The 19,940-nt window shown below is 40.4% G+C and overlaps 1 protein-coding gene across 1 annotated transcript; it reads right to left on the bottom strand.

Annotated features, from left to right (window-relative positions):
- Nucleotides 1–9,242: 9,242 nt before the first annotated feature.
- Nucleotides 9,243–14,939, bottom strand: LOC103426157 (COP9 signalosome complex subunit 2). The gene is given in 13 exon segments (XM_070819120.1): nucleotides 9,243–9,538; nucleotides 9,654–9,766; nucleotides 9,956–10,005; nucleotides 10,008–10,089; nucleotides 10,207–10,297; nucleotides 10,372–10,440; nucleotides 11,079–11,266; nucleotides 11,993–12,127; nucleotides 12,211–12,285; nucleotides 12,361–12,601; nucleotides 14,001–14,079; nucleotides 14,155–14,247; nucleotides 14,379–14,939. Coding segments are annotated over 13 exon segments (1,317 nt in total). The 5' UTR covers nucleotides 14,389–14,939; the 3' UTR covers nucleotides 9,243–9,447.
- Nucleotides 14,940–19,940: the final 5,001 nt, after the last annotated feature.

Genomic DNA, 19,940 nt, shown 5'->3' with positions numbered 1-19,940 from the left:
CAAGACCCTATAGAGGTTTGTGTCGTCGAGGCAATGCTAGATGATTGGAGAAAGCCCATTATGCAGTACCTTGACAATCCCAATGGCAAACATAGTCGCAAGACACGAGTTCACACCACAAACTATGTCAGGTACCAAAACGAGTTATACCGAAAGGGTGAGGATGGTCTATTACTACTATGCCTCGGCCCCCAAGAGAGTGCTCAAGCAATCACAGAAGTCCATGAAGGGGTGTGCGGAGCTCATCAGTCCGGACGTAAAATGCGGTGGTTGCTTCAACGACATAGTTATTTTTTGCCAAGAATATTGAAGGATTGTATCGAGTTCGCATGAAGGTGCATACAGTGTCAGATTCATGGTCCTATACAACGGGTCCCGGCCGAGTCATTACATTCAGTCACTAAACCATGGCCATTTAGAGGATGGGCCATGGACGTAATCCGCAAAATCACACCATCTTCCGGGGCTGCCAAGCACGCATGGATACTGGTAGCAACCGATTACTTCACTAAGTGGGTCGAAGCTAAATCGTATGCCGAGCTAACGTCTAAAGAAGTTTGCGACTTTATGGAAGAACACATTGTGACTAGATTCGGTGTACCAAAAACGATTATAACTGATAATGGCACAATCTTTACAGCCGAGAGGTTTAGAGAATATACGGCAAGTTTGAAAATTCGGCTTGAACAGTCTACACAGTATTATCCACAAGTAAATGGGCAGGCCGAGGCAAGTAACAAAGTATTGATCGGCATTCTCGAGAAAATAATAAAAGAGAGGCCTAGCATGTGGCATTTAAAGTTAAACGAGGCTTTATGGGCATATCGAGCATCGTTCCAATCGGCGACTAGGACAACCCCGTATGCACTAACCTACGGACACGACGCAGTGTTACCAGTCGAGCTAAGCATAAATTCGTCACGAATAATTGAACAGAGTAGTTTGTTCAGCGCCGAATATAATCAGTCCATGAGACAGGAGTTAGAAGACTTGGAAGAAGCGCGACTCAATGCTTATAACTTGCTGGTGGCACAAAAACAGATTGCCGAGCAAGCATACAATCAAAAGGTCCGACAGAAAACATTTGGCGAAGGATAATTAGTTTGGCAAACGGTGTTGCCCGTAAGAATTAAAAACCCTAGGTTCGGCAAATGGTCGCCAACTTGGGAAGGGCCTTTCGTCATACATAAGGTTCTCGGCAAAAGCGCGTATCATCTTAGAGACCGGACTGGTTTAGTTCATAAATTGCCAATCAATGGGAAGTTTTTAAAGAAGTACTATCCAGTCACATGGGAGATCAGGAATAGAAATTCATTTCATTAAGGTCGATGGAAAAATACACATTGAGTTAATCGATCAGTTTACATTTAGGGTGAAGAAGGAAGAAGAGTGCCGAGAAGAGCCTTCAACTCCAGCCACCGTACCTCGCCCATTATGACATCGGCCTGCCGGTTCTTCTTGTTCATCTTCAACTGCTCGATTCGTTTTGCGCCCGCCGCATACTCGGTCAGACAATCTTTGTCACCCGACTCGAAGTCTTTCACAAGCTCAGAAGCAATAGTCAACCTTCGTTTTGCCAATTCGACTATTTGACGGTCGAGGTCGACCAAGGCCTCCCTTTTCGCCTTTAAAGCATCAATCTTCGGACGAAGAGCATCTTGGACGGCCATGGCAGCTTTTAGATCCTGTTCAGCCCGAAGAGCGTTCTCAAGGACACTAAAAGTCTCCCAAACTCGCTCTAAGGCAGACGACGCCCGAACGATGGCTTCGGCGCTCATATGACCATCTACGCCGAGGTCGTTTAAGCAGGCACCCAATAAATCAAGGCCTTTGCTTTCAAGGACTTGCGACACAGAGAGAGATAAAATTTCTTACACTCGAACCAGAGCAGTTGAATCGGCAGGGTCAATTGTAGGGACTGAAGGGCCAGTCGCTCCGGTAGTACTTGACAGGAGGGCCTTGAACTCAACTTCCCAGGAAGCCTACACACAAAAATCAATTTAAGCTTAAAGAAATCACGAAAAAAGGTAGAATGAAGGTTTTGTTTTTAAACCTGTCGAGAGGAAACTTCGGCCATGTCTTCAGGATCGTTGCGCGAACCTAAAGAACTTAATGGCCGAGCCTAGTATCTTAGACCGCTTCTCAATTCACGCAGCCGATGGAGGTTATCTACGTTCGACGGACATTGAGGCGGCCAAGAAATATAGATAACACCCTTCGGTACATAAAATTTTTGATGAAAAGAGTGTACAGGCACCTGACATTTAGTATTTTCCTGGTTTAGAGTTCTATGGCAAGGAAATAACCAAGGAAAGGCAGTAGGGGGTACTTACAAAGGCCGAAGTGGCTTCCTGCGAGGAATATTGAGGTCCTGATCCTGCGGATGAATGGGCGTTTCCACCGTCACTTCTGGCTCTCCTACAGGTCGTTTGCCACGGTCGGCCGTAGAAGGGCCGACTTGGACAGCCGCATTGGACACAGGAGGAGGCACCTGACATTTAGTATTTTCCCGATTTAAAGTTCTACGACAGGAAAATAACTAAGGAATGACGGTATAAGGTACTTACGAAGGCCGAAGTAGCTTCATGCGGAGGAATATTGAGGTTCTGGTCCTGCAGACGAACAGGCGTTTCCGCTGTCGCCTCTGGCTCTCCGGCAGGTTGTTTTCCATGATCGACCGTAAAAGGGCCAACTTGGACAGCCGCCTAGGACGCAGGAGGAGATTGCCGGCGTGGCTGAAGGCGACTCGTCGCTCCCATCGCTCTCTTCCAGAACGAAGGCTGAGGGTTTTGGATTTTCAAGAGGAGTTTTCTCGGTCACGGAGATTGTCGCTTCCAGAGCAGGTGTAGCCTCGACCGCAATTGGTTTACCAACTTCAGAAACATGCCGTGCTTGGACTGTTTCTTCGACCGGAGTTGGCCGTTTCTCAACCAAGGCTTGGGCGATGGGGGAGAAGGGGAAACGCTGGGAGTCGTTACCCCTGTAGTTTGACTAGAGATAACGTGAATCTCTTGTTCTCCTTTCTTCGCCAGCTTTTTGACCCGCTTGGTGGGCTGAGGAGGTTCGATAATCGGCTTGGCTTCTCGACGAGGTCGTTTGCTCAGCAAGGCCTGCGCATCGGTCTTGGCTTTCTTTGAGACGACCGATTTTCTCTCGGCCGCAGCCGCAGCAACCACCTCCACCTTTTTCAACGACCGACTACCTGAGAAGGTAAGAGCAGATCAGCAAAGCAGATCGGTAGTTCAAGATTGAAAGAAAAAGGTAGAAATAAACTGTTACTTTGAGGTTGGGGGCAGGATCCTTCTTAGGTCGATCACCGAAGACTTTGTTCAAAACGGTTTCGACCGGAACACCAAAAAACTGTCGGGTGTACTATTCCCACCAATCTCCGAAGGTGTCAGTGCAAAGAGGTTCCGAAGTGACCGGATGAAGACGGAATTTTTGGCACCGCTCCTGGAACTCTCTTTTAGCGTCGTTGCATTCCTTCTCGAATGAGCCAGGTTCGCGTCCACGGCTTAGGACGGACCGGGAAGAGAGAAGGGGGACTGGGCAACCTTGGAAGTAGCCAAGTTGCTGAGCGAGGAAGTTGGGATGATAAACTTCCCAACCCGCTCGACGACCCTCACAGCCGAGAGGCAGGTCGCGAACAAGCACGAAAGACCCCCAGGATTGACGAAGGTCGGCATCTTCATTCGCGCCCCACGCTGATGTAGGGAGTCTGATCGATGAAGGGTATTCTCGACGACGGCAAATCAAGAACTCGTCATCAGAAAGGTCGTCAAGAGCAAAAAAGTATCTGAACACTTCTTCGGCTTGGTGAGGGGGATTGGCCGAAAAGCCAGCTGAGGGCCGAGCGCTTTCTTGGGCGAGAAATCAGCAATCGTTGGCCGAAGAGGAGCAAAGTAGACCTGCAGCCAGAGTTGGAAGATCCAAAGGGGACCATTTTGCTGCGGATCGACCTTTTCGAGGGTTGTTTCAGCCAAGCAGCGTAGGAGGTGGGCAAGAATGGCAAGGCTGAGGGCTAAAGTGTGACCGCTAGCTAGGGTCTCGGCCACTGGCATATTCTCGACCAGACACTTGTTAGATTTGGTACAACAGATAAATTTGTTGTACCAATAGAAGAGGAAAGCCTCGTGTTCTCCTTCTCGCAGAGCCTCTTCTCCCCGGCCGGTAAAATAGAGATAGAGGGTGTTATAGTTGAAGAAGTTCTTGAGAAGCTTGTGAACCTCTTCTTTCGAGGGTATTTGGCCTTCACCGCTTAGCGTCTCAAGGGCCCGTTTGTCGAAGAGCGTCCTCAAGTTAAGGTTCGACGGGTACCCAGAGAGGGCAGCGTTGACTGGGATTCGAGTCGGGGAAGTCCCCAAGATGGCAGTGAGATCAAGGATGGTGGGGCCAATGGGGCTAAAAGGGATGACCATGGTGTTGATGGCCAAACACCAGAAGTATATGGCCGCAAAGATGAGCTCCTTGTCCAGGATGACCTCCATAGACGAGAGGTGAATGGCATCGTAAATACCGAAGACTTTCCACTGCTCGCCGATGAACTTTTCCATTCGTACAACCCAGGCTGCCCAGGTGGTAGTGGTCGAGGGCCAAGAACCTTAAGGCCTCGCCACATCCCACTTCGGCCATTCAAACCCTTGTAGCAAAGGTGACAGGTAGTGCTCCTGGAAAAGTCCGGTGATGGTTGATGGTACTGCCGCCTTAAAGAGAGGACCCAAGATTTGATGAGGGGTACTCATGTCACTCTCAAATCGGATGGTCTTGATTGAACTCCGATCGATGATTTTCTGGCATTGGTCACACTCCTTAGAAAGCTTGGAGATAAAGGATGCCATGGTGAATGATTTGAAGGGATGACAAGAAAAGAACTTTCTAGGTTAAAGATTAAAGACGAAGACCTGGAAGGAAGAGATGCACTGGAAAGCAATGGCAAGAAAATTCAGAAAATTTGAAGGCGTAAAGTACAAATGAGAGAATTTCGGTATTTATAAAACGGTGGAGGGAAGGGCAATCGTTCAAAATTCAAGATGAATGGTAAAATCGACCGAGAAATTCGCTAATCATTACGAACATTTAGAAAATCCAGTTGAGAAGACCGAGGGTTTCGTGTTTCGGGAGACGCACGACTGCGTGTGGCAGCGAGATTTATGGTGAAAGACGGTTTGGCGTCTGCACGATGCTGAATGGTTCACAGATCGAGGCAGCATGGTGGTGTTCAGCAACAAGGCTATGATGATATGACGGTTCAGGGAGCCGCACGCTTCAAACGTCATTATTAGGGATTAGACATATAAAAGGATGCCCCGTAGTGTGGTGGTTAACAGGATCAAGATCGTGCAATCGTGCTCAATAAATGCGCCTCGGGAATAAGAGCATTTGAATTTTGAGTTTTAGTTTCGCTTCTTCAAAGCCGGAGCTCTACTAGAGGGTTCAGGCCGAGGACCTCAGAAGCGAGGGGGCAATGTTTGGGCCCAAAATATTAGTTTGGGCCGAGTATAGAATTATTTTCGACCCAGAAGGCCTTACGATAGGGTTCAGTTCTCAGGGATCGGTTAGTTCTGGACCAGTTAGGTCGTGGGCTTCCAAATCCAGGTCGGTTATGCCATGCCGCAAGACGAGTTGAATCTTGGTGCAATGAGGAGTCTCGGCAATATCAATAACCCGAAAGTGAATCCGGCTCAATAAAGGAATAGGTTCACAATTATGGTGAAAGTAGGACTGGTCGGGTTGGTGTTTGATCAGGAGAATGAGTCCTAATCCGGGTAGGGTTTTAACTCAACCTTGAAGGTATCCGGTGCTATAAATAGAGGAGGTTGTGCATCATTCAAGCCTCTCCAATTCAACACATAGCTGCCCTGCGCAAACTCTCTCAACAACTTTGAGATTTTTATTTTCTCTTTTCGCTGACACATCTTCCGTTGGCATCAACAGCACTATGAAAGCAACCGGTGACATCTTAAGTCGGCATAGATAGCTCTGTTGCCGTAGAATCAGTCGGTCTCGCAACATCTTCCGTTGGCATCAACAGCATTGCGGCGAGGACGGTTGGTTACCTATCCAAGTCTCGGTCGAGAAGGATTTCCGAATCCTTATTGACTGAAGTCATCTCATTAGCCTTTTCGGCGAAGTGAGGTGTTACAGTTTACTGAACTCGGTGCATTGCACGCCAAGTGATTTTATGATTGGATACTCTCAAGTGGGATTTAGAGTTCGGCATTCAGACGGCCGAACCACGTTTACTATCAAGACTTATATTAGCTTTGAGTATTTGTGCCCTTACACTTTGGTGTCGATTCGGCGTGAGTTTACTCTGACAAATAACATCACTGTGACAGAATCCGACGACGGCGATTTGTGAACTTCGTAAGAATAGTAGCCTTGTCTTCAGGTTCGAGAACCCAAGAGGCCTAGACGTGTTCCTTCCTCGGTCGCAATCGCAAGACGCAGAAGTCAGTCGCGCACCCAACGCAACATCAACAAATTTACTCCTCGGCCGAGCTCGGCCGATGAGTTGGCACGCCCCGCATTCACCGAAGGACGTAGTTAGCTTATAGATTACTCGGCCTGCGCGCCACGTAGGTTTGGTAGTTGTTAGGGTCAACAAAGCCTTAGTTTAAAATAGATTGCCATCATTGTTTGGTGGTTTGGAGTTGTAATATTAATTCTATTTATTTATTTAACCGCAAGTTTGAATGTTGGAATATAAACTTTAATTGTTAGAGTATCTCCAAATGAGATATCAAATATAATATGTTAAAATTTATTTGATGACTGTGTGACATTGGATACAAATGTTAAATCTTTTTCTTGTCTAATGGATGGTTCAAATTTTTATTTTATTATTATATTGGGCTCCATAGCTACATTAACTACTAAAAAAATTAAAGTTTGTTGTTGTTTTTATTCTATTGGTTAACACTGGGATCCATGCATTAAAAATAAATTAAATATATTTGACTCCTTTGTTGCTATAAAAGAAGAAAATAAAAAGACAACTAGGAAAGTAAAGAGTCAAATAACTCAGTATATGGACATCTCCATTGAAGAACAAATGAATGTATTTTAGTCCTATTTGGCATATCTTACCCTTTGAAAATGGTCTTAGGTGCTTAGATGTCAAAATTTTGCATCATATTAAGCCAATTTTTTTTTAATTTTATGAGAATAATCCCCATTGTTGAGTTAAGTAAATATGAACATATTTTCTTATGAACAAAAAAAAAATGGAATCATTTTAAAATTCCTTACATTTACTGAAAAATAGGTGTATGAATCTTTGCCTCATTTTATAAGTTTGTGTATTTTTTTTTTTTAGTGCATTGATATTTTTTACACTACGGGGAAGGGGAGTTTGGCTAAGCCACACAATGGGCAATCTAATTTGGTATCGAATTCGCCGTTTACGAGATTCCAACCTAAGACCTCTCACTTTCAAGTGAAGAGGAATACCACCAGACCATAGTACTGAGTGGCAAATAATAATAAGTTTGTGTATTATTCCAATAAGAAAAAGTGTTTTATTTTTAGGGTGTTTAGTAGCTAAAGTCCTTGAACTTTAGCCCATGTTTTGTTTCTGTTCCTAAACTCTCATATTAGTTTCTCATGTCTTCCAACTTACCTTTGCGTTGCATGAGTGGTCCTTCCGCCAAATCTGTCTTCTTCTATCAAATTTAAGGATATAGTGGTCTTTTTACATAAAAGAAATCTAATTTATTTTAAAAAGAGAAGAGCTTGGCTCCTTAAGGTTAAGGAGTTCCTCCTCAAAATACTTCATGGCTAATTCATAGAATTTTGTGCTTAGGATTAGCACCGTTCATATTATAAATCACCACGATCGTTTATTCAATCCTTAAGGAGTTCCTACCATAAGCACGAAACAAATAGGTCACGTATTTTACAGAGGAGTTTCTACATAATCCTTGAGTAGACATGTTTTATCTCTAAAAATTCATTTTGTAGATGAAATTTCTATTTTATCCCTTAATAGAAAAGTTGACGGAGTTAACGAAAATGACTACTAGTGCAAAAAATGACAAAATTAGAGAACGTGAGAAACTATTATTAGAGTACAAGGACGAAAAATAAACTCATGTTATTAATATTTAATAGGGAAAATTTGGAAAATGAGCCAATTTTAGAGGCATGAATTGAATTTTAGCCAAGCTTTCTAACTTCTTATAATTCTAACAAAAAACTCAGATAAAAAGTTATAATTATCCTTAATAATACGAATCCTCTCCGTCTTTCTCTTGCTCTCTCCTTTCTCACAAGCTTGAGCCGCTACGATTGTTAAGATAGTAGGACAGCAAGCATTGGTCCTAGGTCGGCAACGACCCTTTTCTCATCCTTTATTGGACCATTCCGCAGTGCTAGAAATCTAAGGGAGGTGCTGGTTTACGTTTCATATCAAGAAATAGCCGAGAGGCAAGGTTAAGTATTCGGCCAATATACTGAACAAAATTGGTAAAGCTGGTGGATGGCGTGATATAACCAGAATATATATTTAACAAGGAAACGAAGATACCTAGTAGCATGAATACTACTACTAGTAGATGATGCTAGCGGCACAGAGGTGAGACCAAACTGCTGTAGCAATGATGATGTGGTGGAGGTGAGTGCTATGATGGCTAAGGATTGGCTTCAATGGATGGTTGATGGTGGCGGTGGCAATTCAACATACACCTCTCAGTTTCGAACTACAGGGTTACATAAGATATGGATGTTCTACGCGTTGGTTGGTTTTTCCGCACTGCCAAAAAGCCAATGGAGAGGATTAGCAATAAGGGCCATTAAGACTTTTTACTCTAGTTTTTTGTTAGAATTATAAGATATTGGAAAGTTTGGCTAAAATTCAATTAGTGCCTCCGAAATTGACTATTTGTCAAAATTTCCAATTAATAGGAGACCGTTGCTACAATTTTACATATTTTTAATTCAAATTCCAAGTAATTTTGAACTTGTCGATGAATTTCAAGAATTGGAACCGAAAAACCAGCTGCAAACATGTACCAAAAAGTGTGGTTCCACCCCGTAACATTAAATGCTACGAGCATTAGATGGCTGGATTCAGAGGACCACAATTGGACCCATAATCCAAACCAATCTAGACCATCCAATGCTTCGTAGTGTGGAATAATTTTCTCCAAAGAGAACCCATAGCTGATTTCAAAGTGACGACGCAGCAGCACCATTAAACAACCCTCCTAAGCACTGCCTACCAACAATGTGACACAATTGAATGTCAAAAAATGGTTCTACTTACTCCAAAATACTTGAGAATATACTACTCAATAAATCAGCTTATACATGAAACTATCAAGCTCAAAAATCACGTCTATTCACAGCTCATCCAGCATTTTGTCCTCCAAAAGGGGTAAAAGTTGGACCTCAACTCAGCCATTACATAAGGCACAGTCCAGAGATCATAAGCGATATATGCGACTCTCAATATACTCGGTTACTGATAGTCTGGTAAAGAGACCTTAGCTGAGTGTTCCATTTATCTACAGCAGCATACTTCTTCATTCCCTTTGACCTACACAATGTGTGTGGATTAATCAGTGGTAATCGATAAGAGAAAGCATTGACATCTACCGTGAACAAGTATGCATGGATTAAGTACTAAAAAAGTGTAAGTCAAGCAAACATACTTGTCGCCACGCTCTAAGAGCCGATTCACCTGATCAATATGTCCATCAATTCTGTTATCCAATATAAGTGAAACCAAGAGTTGCTCCACATCTTTCTCCGGCACATTAAGTTCCTGAACATCAACAGGTGATATGAGGAAGCTCACAAATTCATAATGGTAAGTTTACAGGCCATATTGGAAATGCACATTTAAATTAAAATATAAAATAAAACCCATCAAGTATTTGCAAAGAGTTAAAAATTAGACAAGCACAAAAATGCAATGGAAAACAAATACAACAGGACAGAACCTATGGATCACCTTTGATATGAAGGGAATCCGAATTCTCGTGTACGGCTTCATAAGTTTGGGAGCACTTGTGTCCTAACATTCTTCAGCAGATCTTCAATATAGTTTCGAATGAATGGATCATCCATAATTGTCCTCCTATTACTCTGAGGGTGTACAGATACCAACTCAACTCAGGGAAGAAATAGACAACGGAAACTTGAAAGAAACACAGAAACACCTAGGATAAATAAACGTAACATCAGTTTATTGGAGAATAATACCTTAAGAATCTTCTCAAACTCCAATATCTCATTCCGTTGATATGCTGCAATCAGATTTGTCATTGCCAAGATCTCGGGATCATTTTTATACCCGTGGAAGAGAAATTATAAGAACAAAGGGAGATGCAAAAACTTGAAATAAATAGAACAATATTGCATACTTACGGCTTTGCTTCTTGACCATCAAATGGATTAACTTCCGACTCCATCAGCATATTTGCCAGAACCAAGTACCTGTCAAGCAATGCACATTGAATATGGACAATTTAGTAAACCCTTCGTAATACTTCCATAAACTAAATCTGTTGTATAACCCAGTTCAAATCAACTCATGGATGGCTGCACTATACCAACCTAAGGATTTTTAGTCATGCAATTAAGAAACACAAACACAGAGGATGATTTTAACCGAAGGAGTTTTCATCATTTTGTGATTCAAGGTTCTTATCATATAACACTAAAAAATTATATGCACATCCATACCCAGGCACCTGTCTGAGACACATCAAAACATGCTTCGAATTGGATAGTACATTTTTATGCCTTAAAAACACTTATTTGTCGACAATGTCAAACATACCCTTGGCATAAAGATTCATCATCTTACATCCCAATTATGGTATTTATTATCCAAATAGTAATACATTGGACCATGTCTCCATAAATTTCGTACATATTAAGACATCAAGTCTGATTCATGGTTGAGCTGGCATATATTTCATCATTATTAAACCTTACAATCTAAGTTTCACACACCTCGTAGATTATAGTGCAAAGAATTAATAGCTTGACCTCTACTTTAAAACTATCAACACTCTATACACACATACACATGAGAGAGAGACAGAGAGAGTGTCCACTAGAGAGCATACTTTAAGCATTGTATACGCCTCTGGTTCCCAGCTTCATCATAGTTCTTAAAGGCTTCAAAAAAATCTGTGGCTGCATCTGCCCACTGACGCTCTGCCATATGCATCTTACCCCCACACTCTCGAATTATTCCCATGATCCTAGGATGAGGTATGGCTGACTTGATTGCAAGAGCTTTTTGGTATAATTGCTGCATTCAATCTAGAGTCAGATGTTGCCAAATCATAACGGAACAAAGAAACACAGATAATAATGAAAAATACATTTCTTGATGAATTATTCACTACAAGGACAATGGTAAGGTGGCATTGTTAGCCTTTTACAAAATCTGGCACACAAGGTAAACTATATTCTCTCGTTAGAATTCATTTATGGTGAGGCTTTCTTCCCTTATACTTTAAATGGGATACATCCCCCTTAAGCAATACGTATATGTTGTTACACCATCATGATAAACTTTTATAATCATAATTGTTGATAATATTGACTAATGATCATGACGCATACAAACACGATCTTTCAAAATTGTGCATGCAAATGTTTGACTATATAAATTTTGTTTTATATATGCAAGCGGTGCTTGGCCCGACATTACACTTTTGAACAGTTGCGAAATTGGAAAAAAAGGGTATATCAAATAACACCTGAATGTACATGAAATAACACCTGAAAACCAAAGTTGACCAACTCAAACTTAAGTAAATAATGAAATTTCTTTTGAAGTTTGTTATTATTTGTCCTCCATCAGTGATAAGTATCACCAATGTTGGAATTAATAATTTATTTACTATTTCTATCTTTGTTCTTTAATTAATCTGAGTCCTACATCACAGATTGGCAAAAAAATGCATATGACAGAGAGTAAAGAGCAAACTACAGAGTTTTAACATGCATGTCATTAATTGAAGATTCTTACCTTGAGCTTTTTGTTATTTTTAGTCTCGGTGTACATTTGAATTTCAATAGCATAAACCTCTAGAAGTTGACTTCCCTTCTTTTGGTCATCGGTACCATCTTCTTTTTGACAAGATTTATGGAGTTCCTTCAAAATCTAATATTTCAACACAGGTTACTCTCAGGATCACAATCAGCATAATATGATACTAAAAGGTATCATCCAAACAGACATATTACCTTGCTCATTCGCCCATATTCGCCCATATCAAACCAAATTTTGCAAAGCTTAAGATTAGTCTTAAACCAGAGTCTCTGCACCAAGACAACAGAATATAGTATCATATTAGAAAGAAAAAACTTATGATAAAACTAAGGTTATATTCTGACCTCATTCTTTGCCTCTTCAAGGGCCTTTAGAGTGGTCTGATAGAACTCTTGCAGTAGACTAAAGTTCTGACTAGCTGAACCAGAAACAAAATCCATAATATTGTTTATACACTTTTCACTGTAATTTCTTGTTACTGCTGATTTGATGTAAGTCAACATCACCCTGTATGCATCCATCATTTCTTTATACCTCCCCAGACGATAATAGAGCTTCACGGTTTGCTTCAAAGCTTTAAATCCCCTGTAACATATTAATTATTATTATTACAACAATTATTATTAATTATAACAAGAACAACAAGAAGAAACGACATTAATAACAAAAGCTATGTAAAATAAACGTTAAACACGCATTCACATAAAAATTACAATAAGAAACAATAAAACCAAAACACCCTAAAGGCCTGATAGCACAAAATAAAATAAAATAAATAAATAAATAAAAGGTCGTACCCAGTGCACAAGGCTCCCGCTTTACGCAGGGTCTGGGAGAGGTGAATGTCGGCTAGCCTTACCTCCATTTATGGAGAGGCTGCTCCCAAGTCTCGAACCCGAGACCTACCGCTCATGGGCGAAGGCACTTGCCATCGCACCAAGTGCGACCTCTAAAATAAATAAATAAATAAATAAATAACTACTTAAAAACATTATGCCATAACAGCTAGGAAATCTAACTGAACATACAAACGGATGCAACAACGCTGACCAAATCTAACTCAATCCCAAAGATCTTCCAAACAAACCCTTTTGAAATCCTAAAAAATTCTCCATTTATGCTCCAAAAAAATAACCACCAGATTGTTTACCATAAAAAGTTAACCAACAAATTGCTAATACTAAACTAAGCGCAAAACTAAAGGAAGCCAATCTTTTGCAAAAGAAGCTACCATAAGATTTGAATGTAAACCACCTGACCCATCAAAATTTCAACTCACTATATATGTTCTGAAAGGAACCGGCAAGCCCTCTCCAACCCTCCTAACAGTGAAAAAAAAAAAAACTCTTCACCTTCAAACTGTAGATTACCACCAACCTTCAAATTATAAGGAAAATACACAGAATCCACACACCTTGCAATACAGCCAAAAAACAGAGTTGGCCTGACAAGTGTAGATATGAGGATGTGGGAGCAATAAAACCAAAAACATTCTTGGTGATTTCTAGAAAGTAATGTAAACTAGGAATCAGCATCTGCAGGGAGCTACCCCCAGCCAAGTAACCTCTGAAATCGGACCCTCTGCCTATTACCCCCCACAAACTTCCACCAACTTAAACAAATAAAACAAAAATCCAACCACTGAATTTAGTAGGAAAGCCAAGACACTCATTAAGACACAAGAAACACAAATTGAATGGTGAGGGTATTGTGAAAAAATACCAGAAGAGAACACAAGAAACACAAATCATTAAGACACTCAGCGGATTGATACAATCAATAAGGAGCTCACTTCTCCTTCTCGCCCAGACACTCAAGATTATGCTGATTTCTCACTGAATCCTAACTCATATTAACGTCTCCTTCTCCTTCACTCTAAACATACAGCAAACGGAAAGCACAAATAGCAAAGGGACAATTTAAATTTCTAGGGGTTGCTAAAACTCATTGACATTTTAGAGCACAAAATTATCACGTTACTCACCACTCGGCCTTCTCAGGCTCCATGCGAACTACTTCATCGAATCCCGAAAGTGCTCCTTCTGGGTCTGTCTCAACCAAACCTGAATTTTTTTTGTTGAAGTTAGGAAAATAAAACCATATAAAAGGCTGAGTAAAAACTGAAAACCTAGTCGTACCTTTAGAGTTGTAATATTGGTTCTCAATGTCGACATCTTGTTCCTCAGGCTCCTCATCCGAATACTCGAATCCGTAATCCTCCATATCAGCATCTGCATACAAACACATAAACAAGACGCAATGCCATTATACATAGAGAATGCGGCATTCACTCACTTCCGTCAATACTCTTTAAAATCCCTAATCACAAGAACGACTTTTGCGATGAAAGAGAGAGAGATACCGGAGGCCATGACTGATCAGAACCAAGATGGAATTTTGGGTTTTCAAAGCGCTCAGGATTCAGGAGCGACTGAAATCAGAGCAGAGTAGAGAGAGATCGAGGAGAAAGAGGGTTCGTTCTTCCGCATTAGGGCATTCAATGGGTGATTTTTCGAAACTAAATAAATAAATAAATAGAAAATGACTCCTAAATTATAGAGGAGAAAGAGGATTTTTCAATGGGTGATTTTAATTTTTTTTTATTTTTTTGTTGTTAGGTTAACTATCAAAGTTGAAATTAAAAAAAAACCCTATCGAAATAGAAAATGACTCCTAAATTATCGGGGAAGAGGACATCGCTCTATGTTGAATTGAGAAATCCATTCAATGGTCAGAACATTCTGATGCCGACAAATTAGTACCTTTTGATTTTGAAAATGTATTTAGAAAGAAATTTTGAAGAGGCAACTAGCCAAAATGATGAATTTTCGTTAACTCTTTTTTATTCGGCTCATAATCGTAGCAATGCTCATAGACAGAGGGGTGTTGGGGTGTGCAAAAAGTGCAGGCTCCGGATTTTTACGAGTCCCAAATTTTTTGATCATCTCTTATATTATACATGAGTATAAATTTCTAATAAAAAAAGTTTTAAGCTGAAAAGAAAAATCATCATTATTACAATTGGTTAAGCGGAGCTTGAATTTAATATATTAACTTTTTTTTTTTAACAATAAAATACTTGTGTACTATTTTCTTCCACTTTTCTATTAAGCAATAAAAATAATTTGTGTATTACTTTCTTCCACAAATACAAACGTATTTTCATATCTCTATTTCAGCTGTGCTCCATTTTTTTTATAGATGAACCCAAAATCATGACTTTATTTTGGAGATTATTCAATTAGTAAGAGGGATGTTGATTTTAATTAAGTTTGGATATTGATTGTTGAGCTTTGTATGGATATTGTCCAACAACTTTTTTTTTTTTATTAAATAAGGAGGGCCTTTTTATTAAATTCGCACAAGGCCCCCAAAATATCAGAGACGGCCCTGCTCATAAGCTAGATACTATTAGCATTTTGCAAATCCAACAAAAAACTGTTTATACGAAAATGTTTGGGCATTCATAATATCTTTAGAAAAAATTTGTTAATCCAAAAAACGTTGGTTGGTTGGAAGCTTAACCCTCTTTTTAGGGCTCGTTTATTTGCCCTTCACTAGACTGAACTGGTTTAATTAGAATTACTAGTCCGTGTTTGGTGCGAGCAAGGACTAACTTTAATGAAACTAAATCAGACTCGTATGGACTATGTGCTTCGATAAGTGGTCTTAACGAGACCTCCTGAAAAGTATGGTATTGCTAATCCTGTCTCCAAACATTCTTTATGCTAGGCTGGTATCGCCGACAGTAATGGAGTTGAGAGCAGCATTGACAAACCTGTAAGTTTTTTGGTTTTGAACTCTTAAGGCTGGTTTGGGGTTGTGGTGCTTCTATATAAAAAAAGAAGCTTATTAAAAAACCTAGAACACCAAATGTGTTTGGTAAAACCAAAAAAAAAAAAGTTTTTAAAAAACTGATCCCAATATCAATAGAAAAGTAGGAATAGGGTCTACCATACTTTCAAAAAAACTATTGTGGATGCAAACTTCTTCCTCCTTGTTCTTGGACAAAATTGCACTTACAAAACAAATAACACCTTAGGTCAGAGGCTAAAAGCCTCAACGCGCCCACGATGATTTTTGAGGGGGGGCTTTGGTCGAAGAACTTTCGATGACAAAGTTAGAATTTCGAGAGAAAAGTATTTGGAGAATTTTGCAAGAGTGTAGAACTTCGGTTTTTAGAGAAAATGGGGTAGTGTATATAAAGCATGGCCGGCCCCCTTTGGATAGATGGTGACCGACCCTTTATGGCATTTTTTGGTGTAATTTGTAGTTAATTAGCCAATTAATTGATTAATTAGGTAATAAATCAATTAATTAGCTAATTAATATAACTTGAAAGGAATGTTTTGGGGTTACCTTGTGGAGAAGATTTGATGAGGATGGATGAAATAGGTTTTGAATAAATATATATTTTGGGCACTTTTGACTTGATTGATGAATGATTGTCCATTACTCGCGCGTAGGAGTTCCGATGTTCCTTGAGGGTAATTTTGTCATTTTACCCTAGAATCCACTTATCGCCTCCATATTTTTCTTGATTATTTTTGGCTCCACAAATGCCCCCCACACCTGTTGGACTGCTCACAAGAAAGGGCAACAGGTGTAGACATCTCCAACTTTGATGCAAATTCTCACTTGGACTTGGATTTAGATTCTTCTAGGAAAGGGAAATAAATTGCCTCCAAAACCTATTTAAACCTACCTTAAGTAGGGGATTAAATCAACTTCGGAGGGTAATTATTTATCCCTACAAGAAAGAGAGAAAACTAGAGGATATTTGTTCCCCCTTCCCTAGCATCAACTTTGGAGGGCAATTATTTATCCTTACAAGAAAGAGAGAAAACTAGAGGATATTTGTTCCCCCTTCCCTAACACTCTTATTTGTTTGCTTTCAAAGAACCGTCTTCAGTTGATTTCTTTGTCTTTTCCGCACCGCACCGATATAAGAAAAACTTAATTCTCCTTGTCTTCTTCTTGGGTGGTGCTGCCATGGGGCAGCTATCGGGGTGGTGCGGCACATCAACTGGTATAGGCCAGGAGTTGGCTTGGCATGAGCCAAGGAGGTGGTGTGGCATGGGCCATTACTTATGTTGCTCGACTTGACTGAAGCTAAGGACTGGCTCGGCATGGGTCGAGGAAGTGGCATGGCATGGGCCAATGTTTGGGATGCTTCCCAAAAATGAGGAAACTACTTGAGTTGGATTTCTCAATTGCCGTAAATGGAGCAACCAATGATGGAGCTGCTGAAGATGAAGTGTGGATGAGTGAACTATTGAGTGCAAAGTGGTTGCTGCCCTCTGACCATTCACTGCCTAGTTAGTCTTCAAGCATCGATCTTTTGAGCTATATGGCCTTCTCGCACTGAAGAGCTTATCCAGATGGGTGTCGAGGAATTAGTTTACCCTCTCGTACTGGAGAGTAATTAGTTTACCCTCTCGCACTGGAGAGCAATTGGTTTACCCTCTCGTACTGAAAAACAATTAGTTTACCCTCTTACACTGGAGAGCAATTAGTTTACCTTCTTGCACTGGAGAGCAATTAGTTTACCCTATCACGCCAGAGAGCTTAGCCATATGGGTGTGGGATAATTGGTTTACCTTATCGCATTGGAGAGCAATTAGTTTACCCCTTTCGCACTGAAGAGATTACCCACATAGGTGTCGGGGAATTGGTTTACCCTCTCGCACTGGAGAGCAATTAGTTTATCCTCTCGTAGTGAAGAGCTTACCCATATAGGTGTCGGGGGATTGGTTTACCCTCTCGCACTGAAGAGCGATTAAGTTATCCTCTTGCATTGGAGAGCGGACCCATATATGTGTCAGGGAATTAGTTTACCCTCTTGCACTGGAGAGCAATTAGTTTACCATCTCGCACTGAAGAGCTTACCCAGATGGGTGTTGGGGAGCCACATGGCAAGATCGGCACAACTGGGAGCCGTGATGCAAGATTGGCACAATTATGAGCCATGTTGATAGATCAATGGCTGTCGGGAGCAGGTAGGTACGGTTGTAAAAGCATAGTTGGGGCTGGCTTGGGCCAGGTTGTGCGCAGCAGGAGGAATTAGAGCACTAGGTCCGTGATACTCGGCTACTGGTGATGTGCTGCTTCAGTATTAAATCATCTGGAGTGTTGAGAACAAAGTCTGCCCCCGATTCTTGGTAGTTGGGCTAGTGTGTCATTCTGGTACTCATTTGCCCCAAAAGAGCGCCATTATGCTGAGCTACTACATTTGTTGGAACAGAAGTAATCTTTGTATTCGAAAATCTATGTGGGATAGTCTTGTCTGCTCAATCTTGTCAGTGAAAGATGACCCGCTTATGTTGGTCATGTCTCATCTGAGCGCCTTGTCAGTAGCTTCGTTGTGCTGGAAATCGTGCAATTGAAAGCACCAATTTGTGGATGCAAATTTCTCCCTCCTTGTTCTCGGACAAAATTGTACATACAAAACAAATAACACCTTAGGTTAAGGCCAAGAGCCTCATGTGCCCACGATGAATGGGGGGGGCTTTGGCCGAAGAACCTCCGATGCCAAAGTTAGAATTTCGAGAGAAAAATGTTTAGAGAATTTTGAGAATTTTGCAAGAGTGTAGAGCTTCGGTTTTTAAAGAAAATGGGGTAGTATATAAGGCATGGCCAGCCCCCTTTGGAGAGATGGTGACCGGCTCTTTGTGGCATTTTTGGGTGTAATTTGTAGTTAATTAGCCAATTAATAGATTAATTAGGTAATAAATCAATTAATTAGATAATTAATATAATTTGAAAAGAATGTTTTGGGGGTTACCTTGTGGAGAAGATTTGATGAGGATGAATGAAATAGGTTGTGAATAAATACCTATTTTGGGTACCTTTAACTTGATTGATGGATGATTGTCCACTGCTCGCGCGTAGGAGTTCTGGTATTCCTTGAGGGTAATTTTTATTTTTATTTTTTGTTAAAAGCCTTTTTACAAAAGAAGTTTACCAAACATTTAACAATTTTATTTTACAACAGTTTATTCTCACAACATAACAGACGCAGATTTTTCTAAAAGCCTAAAAAATGGTTGAGCAAAGAGAGAGTTGGATAAAAGGTGAACAGAGAAAGGAGGAGCAAGCATTGTTAAGGGTGGTCACGGTGCAGTTCCACCCCTAAATCGAAACCGGAACCGGAAAATATTAACAATTCGGTTCGGTGAGGTTCCGCTTAAATTTATTACTAGAACTGTACGGTTCGGTCTACACCGATTCCGATTTGGTTCTTGCTGTTTTACGGTTTCGAATACTAAATTATTTGAACACCAAATCATCATGCATTCAAATACATCTTTTAAAACTGATTATATAAACTTGCATACGACACATATCCTTTTTAATGCAAATGTCTTTGGTTAGTGGCACCATGTCAACAAAAAGAGACAATTAAAAGAAATATGCATTGGTCAGTCAACAAACAAAAAAAATAAAGAAGTCAAGCAACATTAATCTGCTAATATTGGTCTCATGATGTGGGCATTGTCCTTAACAACCCATGTGATTTTGATTGTCCTTAACGTTGTGTAACCAACGTTGGTTTATAAAATCCCAACCCATGAAAACCCAAACACACTCGCATAATATTAAAACAATTTAGAACTGTGGTCTAGTGATATTCTTCTTCACTTATAAGTGAAAGAACTTAGGTTCAATTCTCGCCAAAAACGAATTTCAATCACATTAGTGCTAACCCAATGTAAGACATAGCCCACTCCCCCACCCCTTGTTGTAGATAATAATTTTCGTTTAAAAAAAATTATAATTGAATATACCTAAATTTTTAACTATTTAATAAAGGGTAAATTACAATTTGCACCCTCAGATTTGGATGCAAATACAACTTCCTCCAACATCTCTAAAATATTTCAATAAGTAATTTTTTAATATCATACAACTATCATATTTTGTC

The sequence above is a fragment of the Malus domestica genome, chromosome 03 (assembly GCF_042453785.1).
Source record: "Malus domestica chromosome 03, GDT2T_hap1".
NCBI classification, from domain to species: domain Eukaryota; kingdom Viridiplantae; phylum Streptophyta; class Magnoliopsida; order Rosales; family Rosaceae; genus Malus; species Malus domestica.
This window is presented reverse-complemented; position numbering and strand designations above follow the sequence as displayed.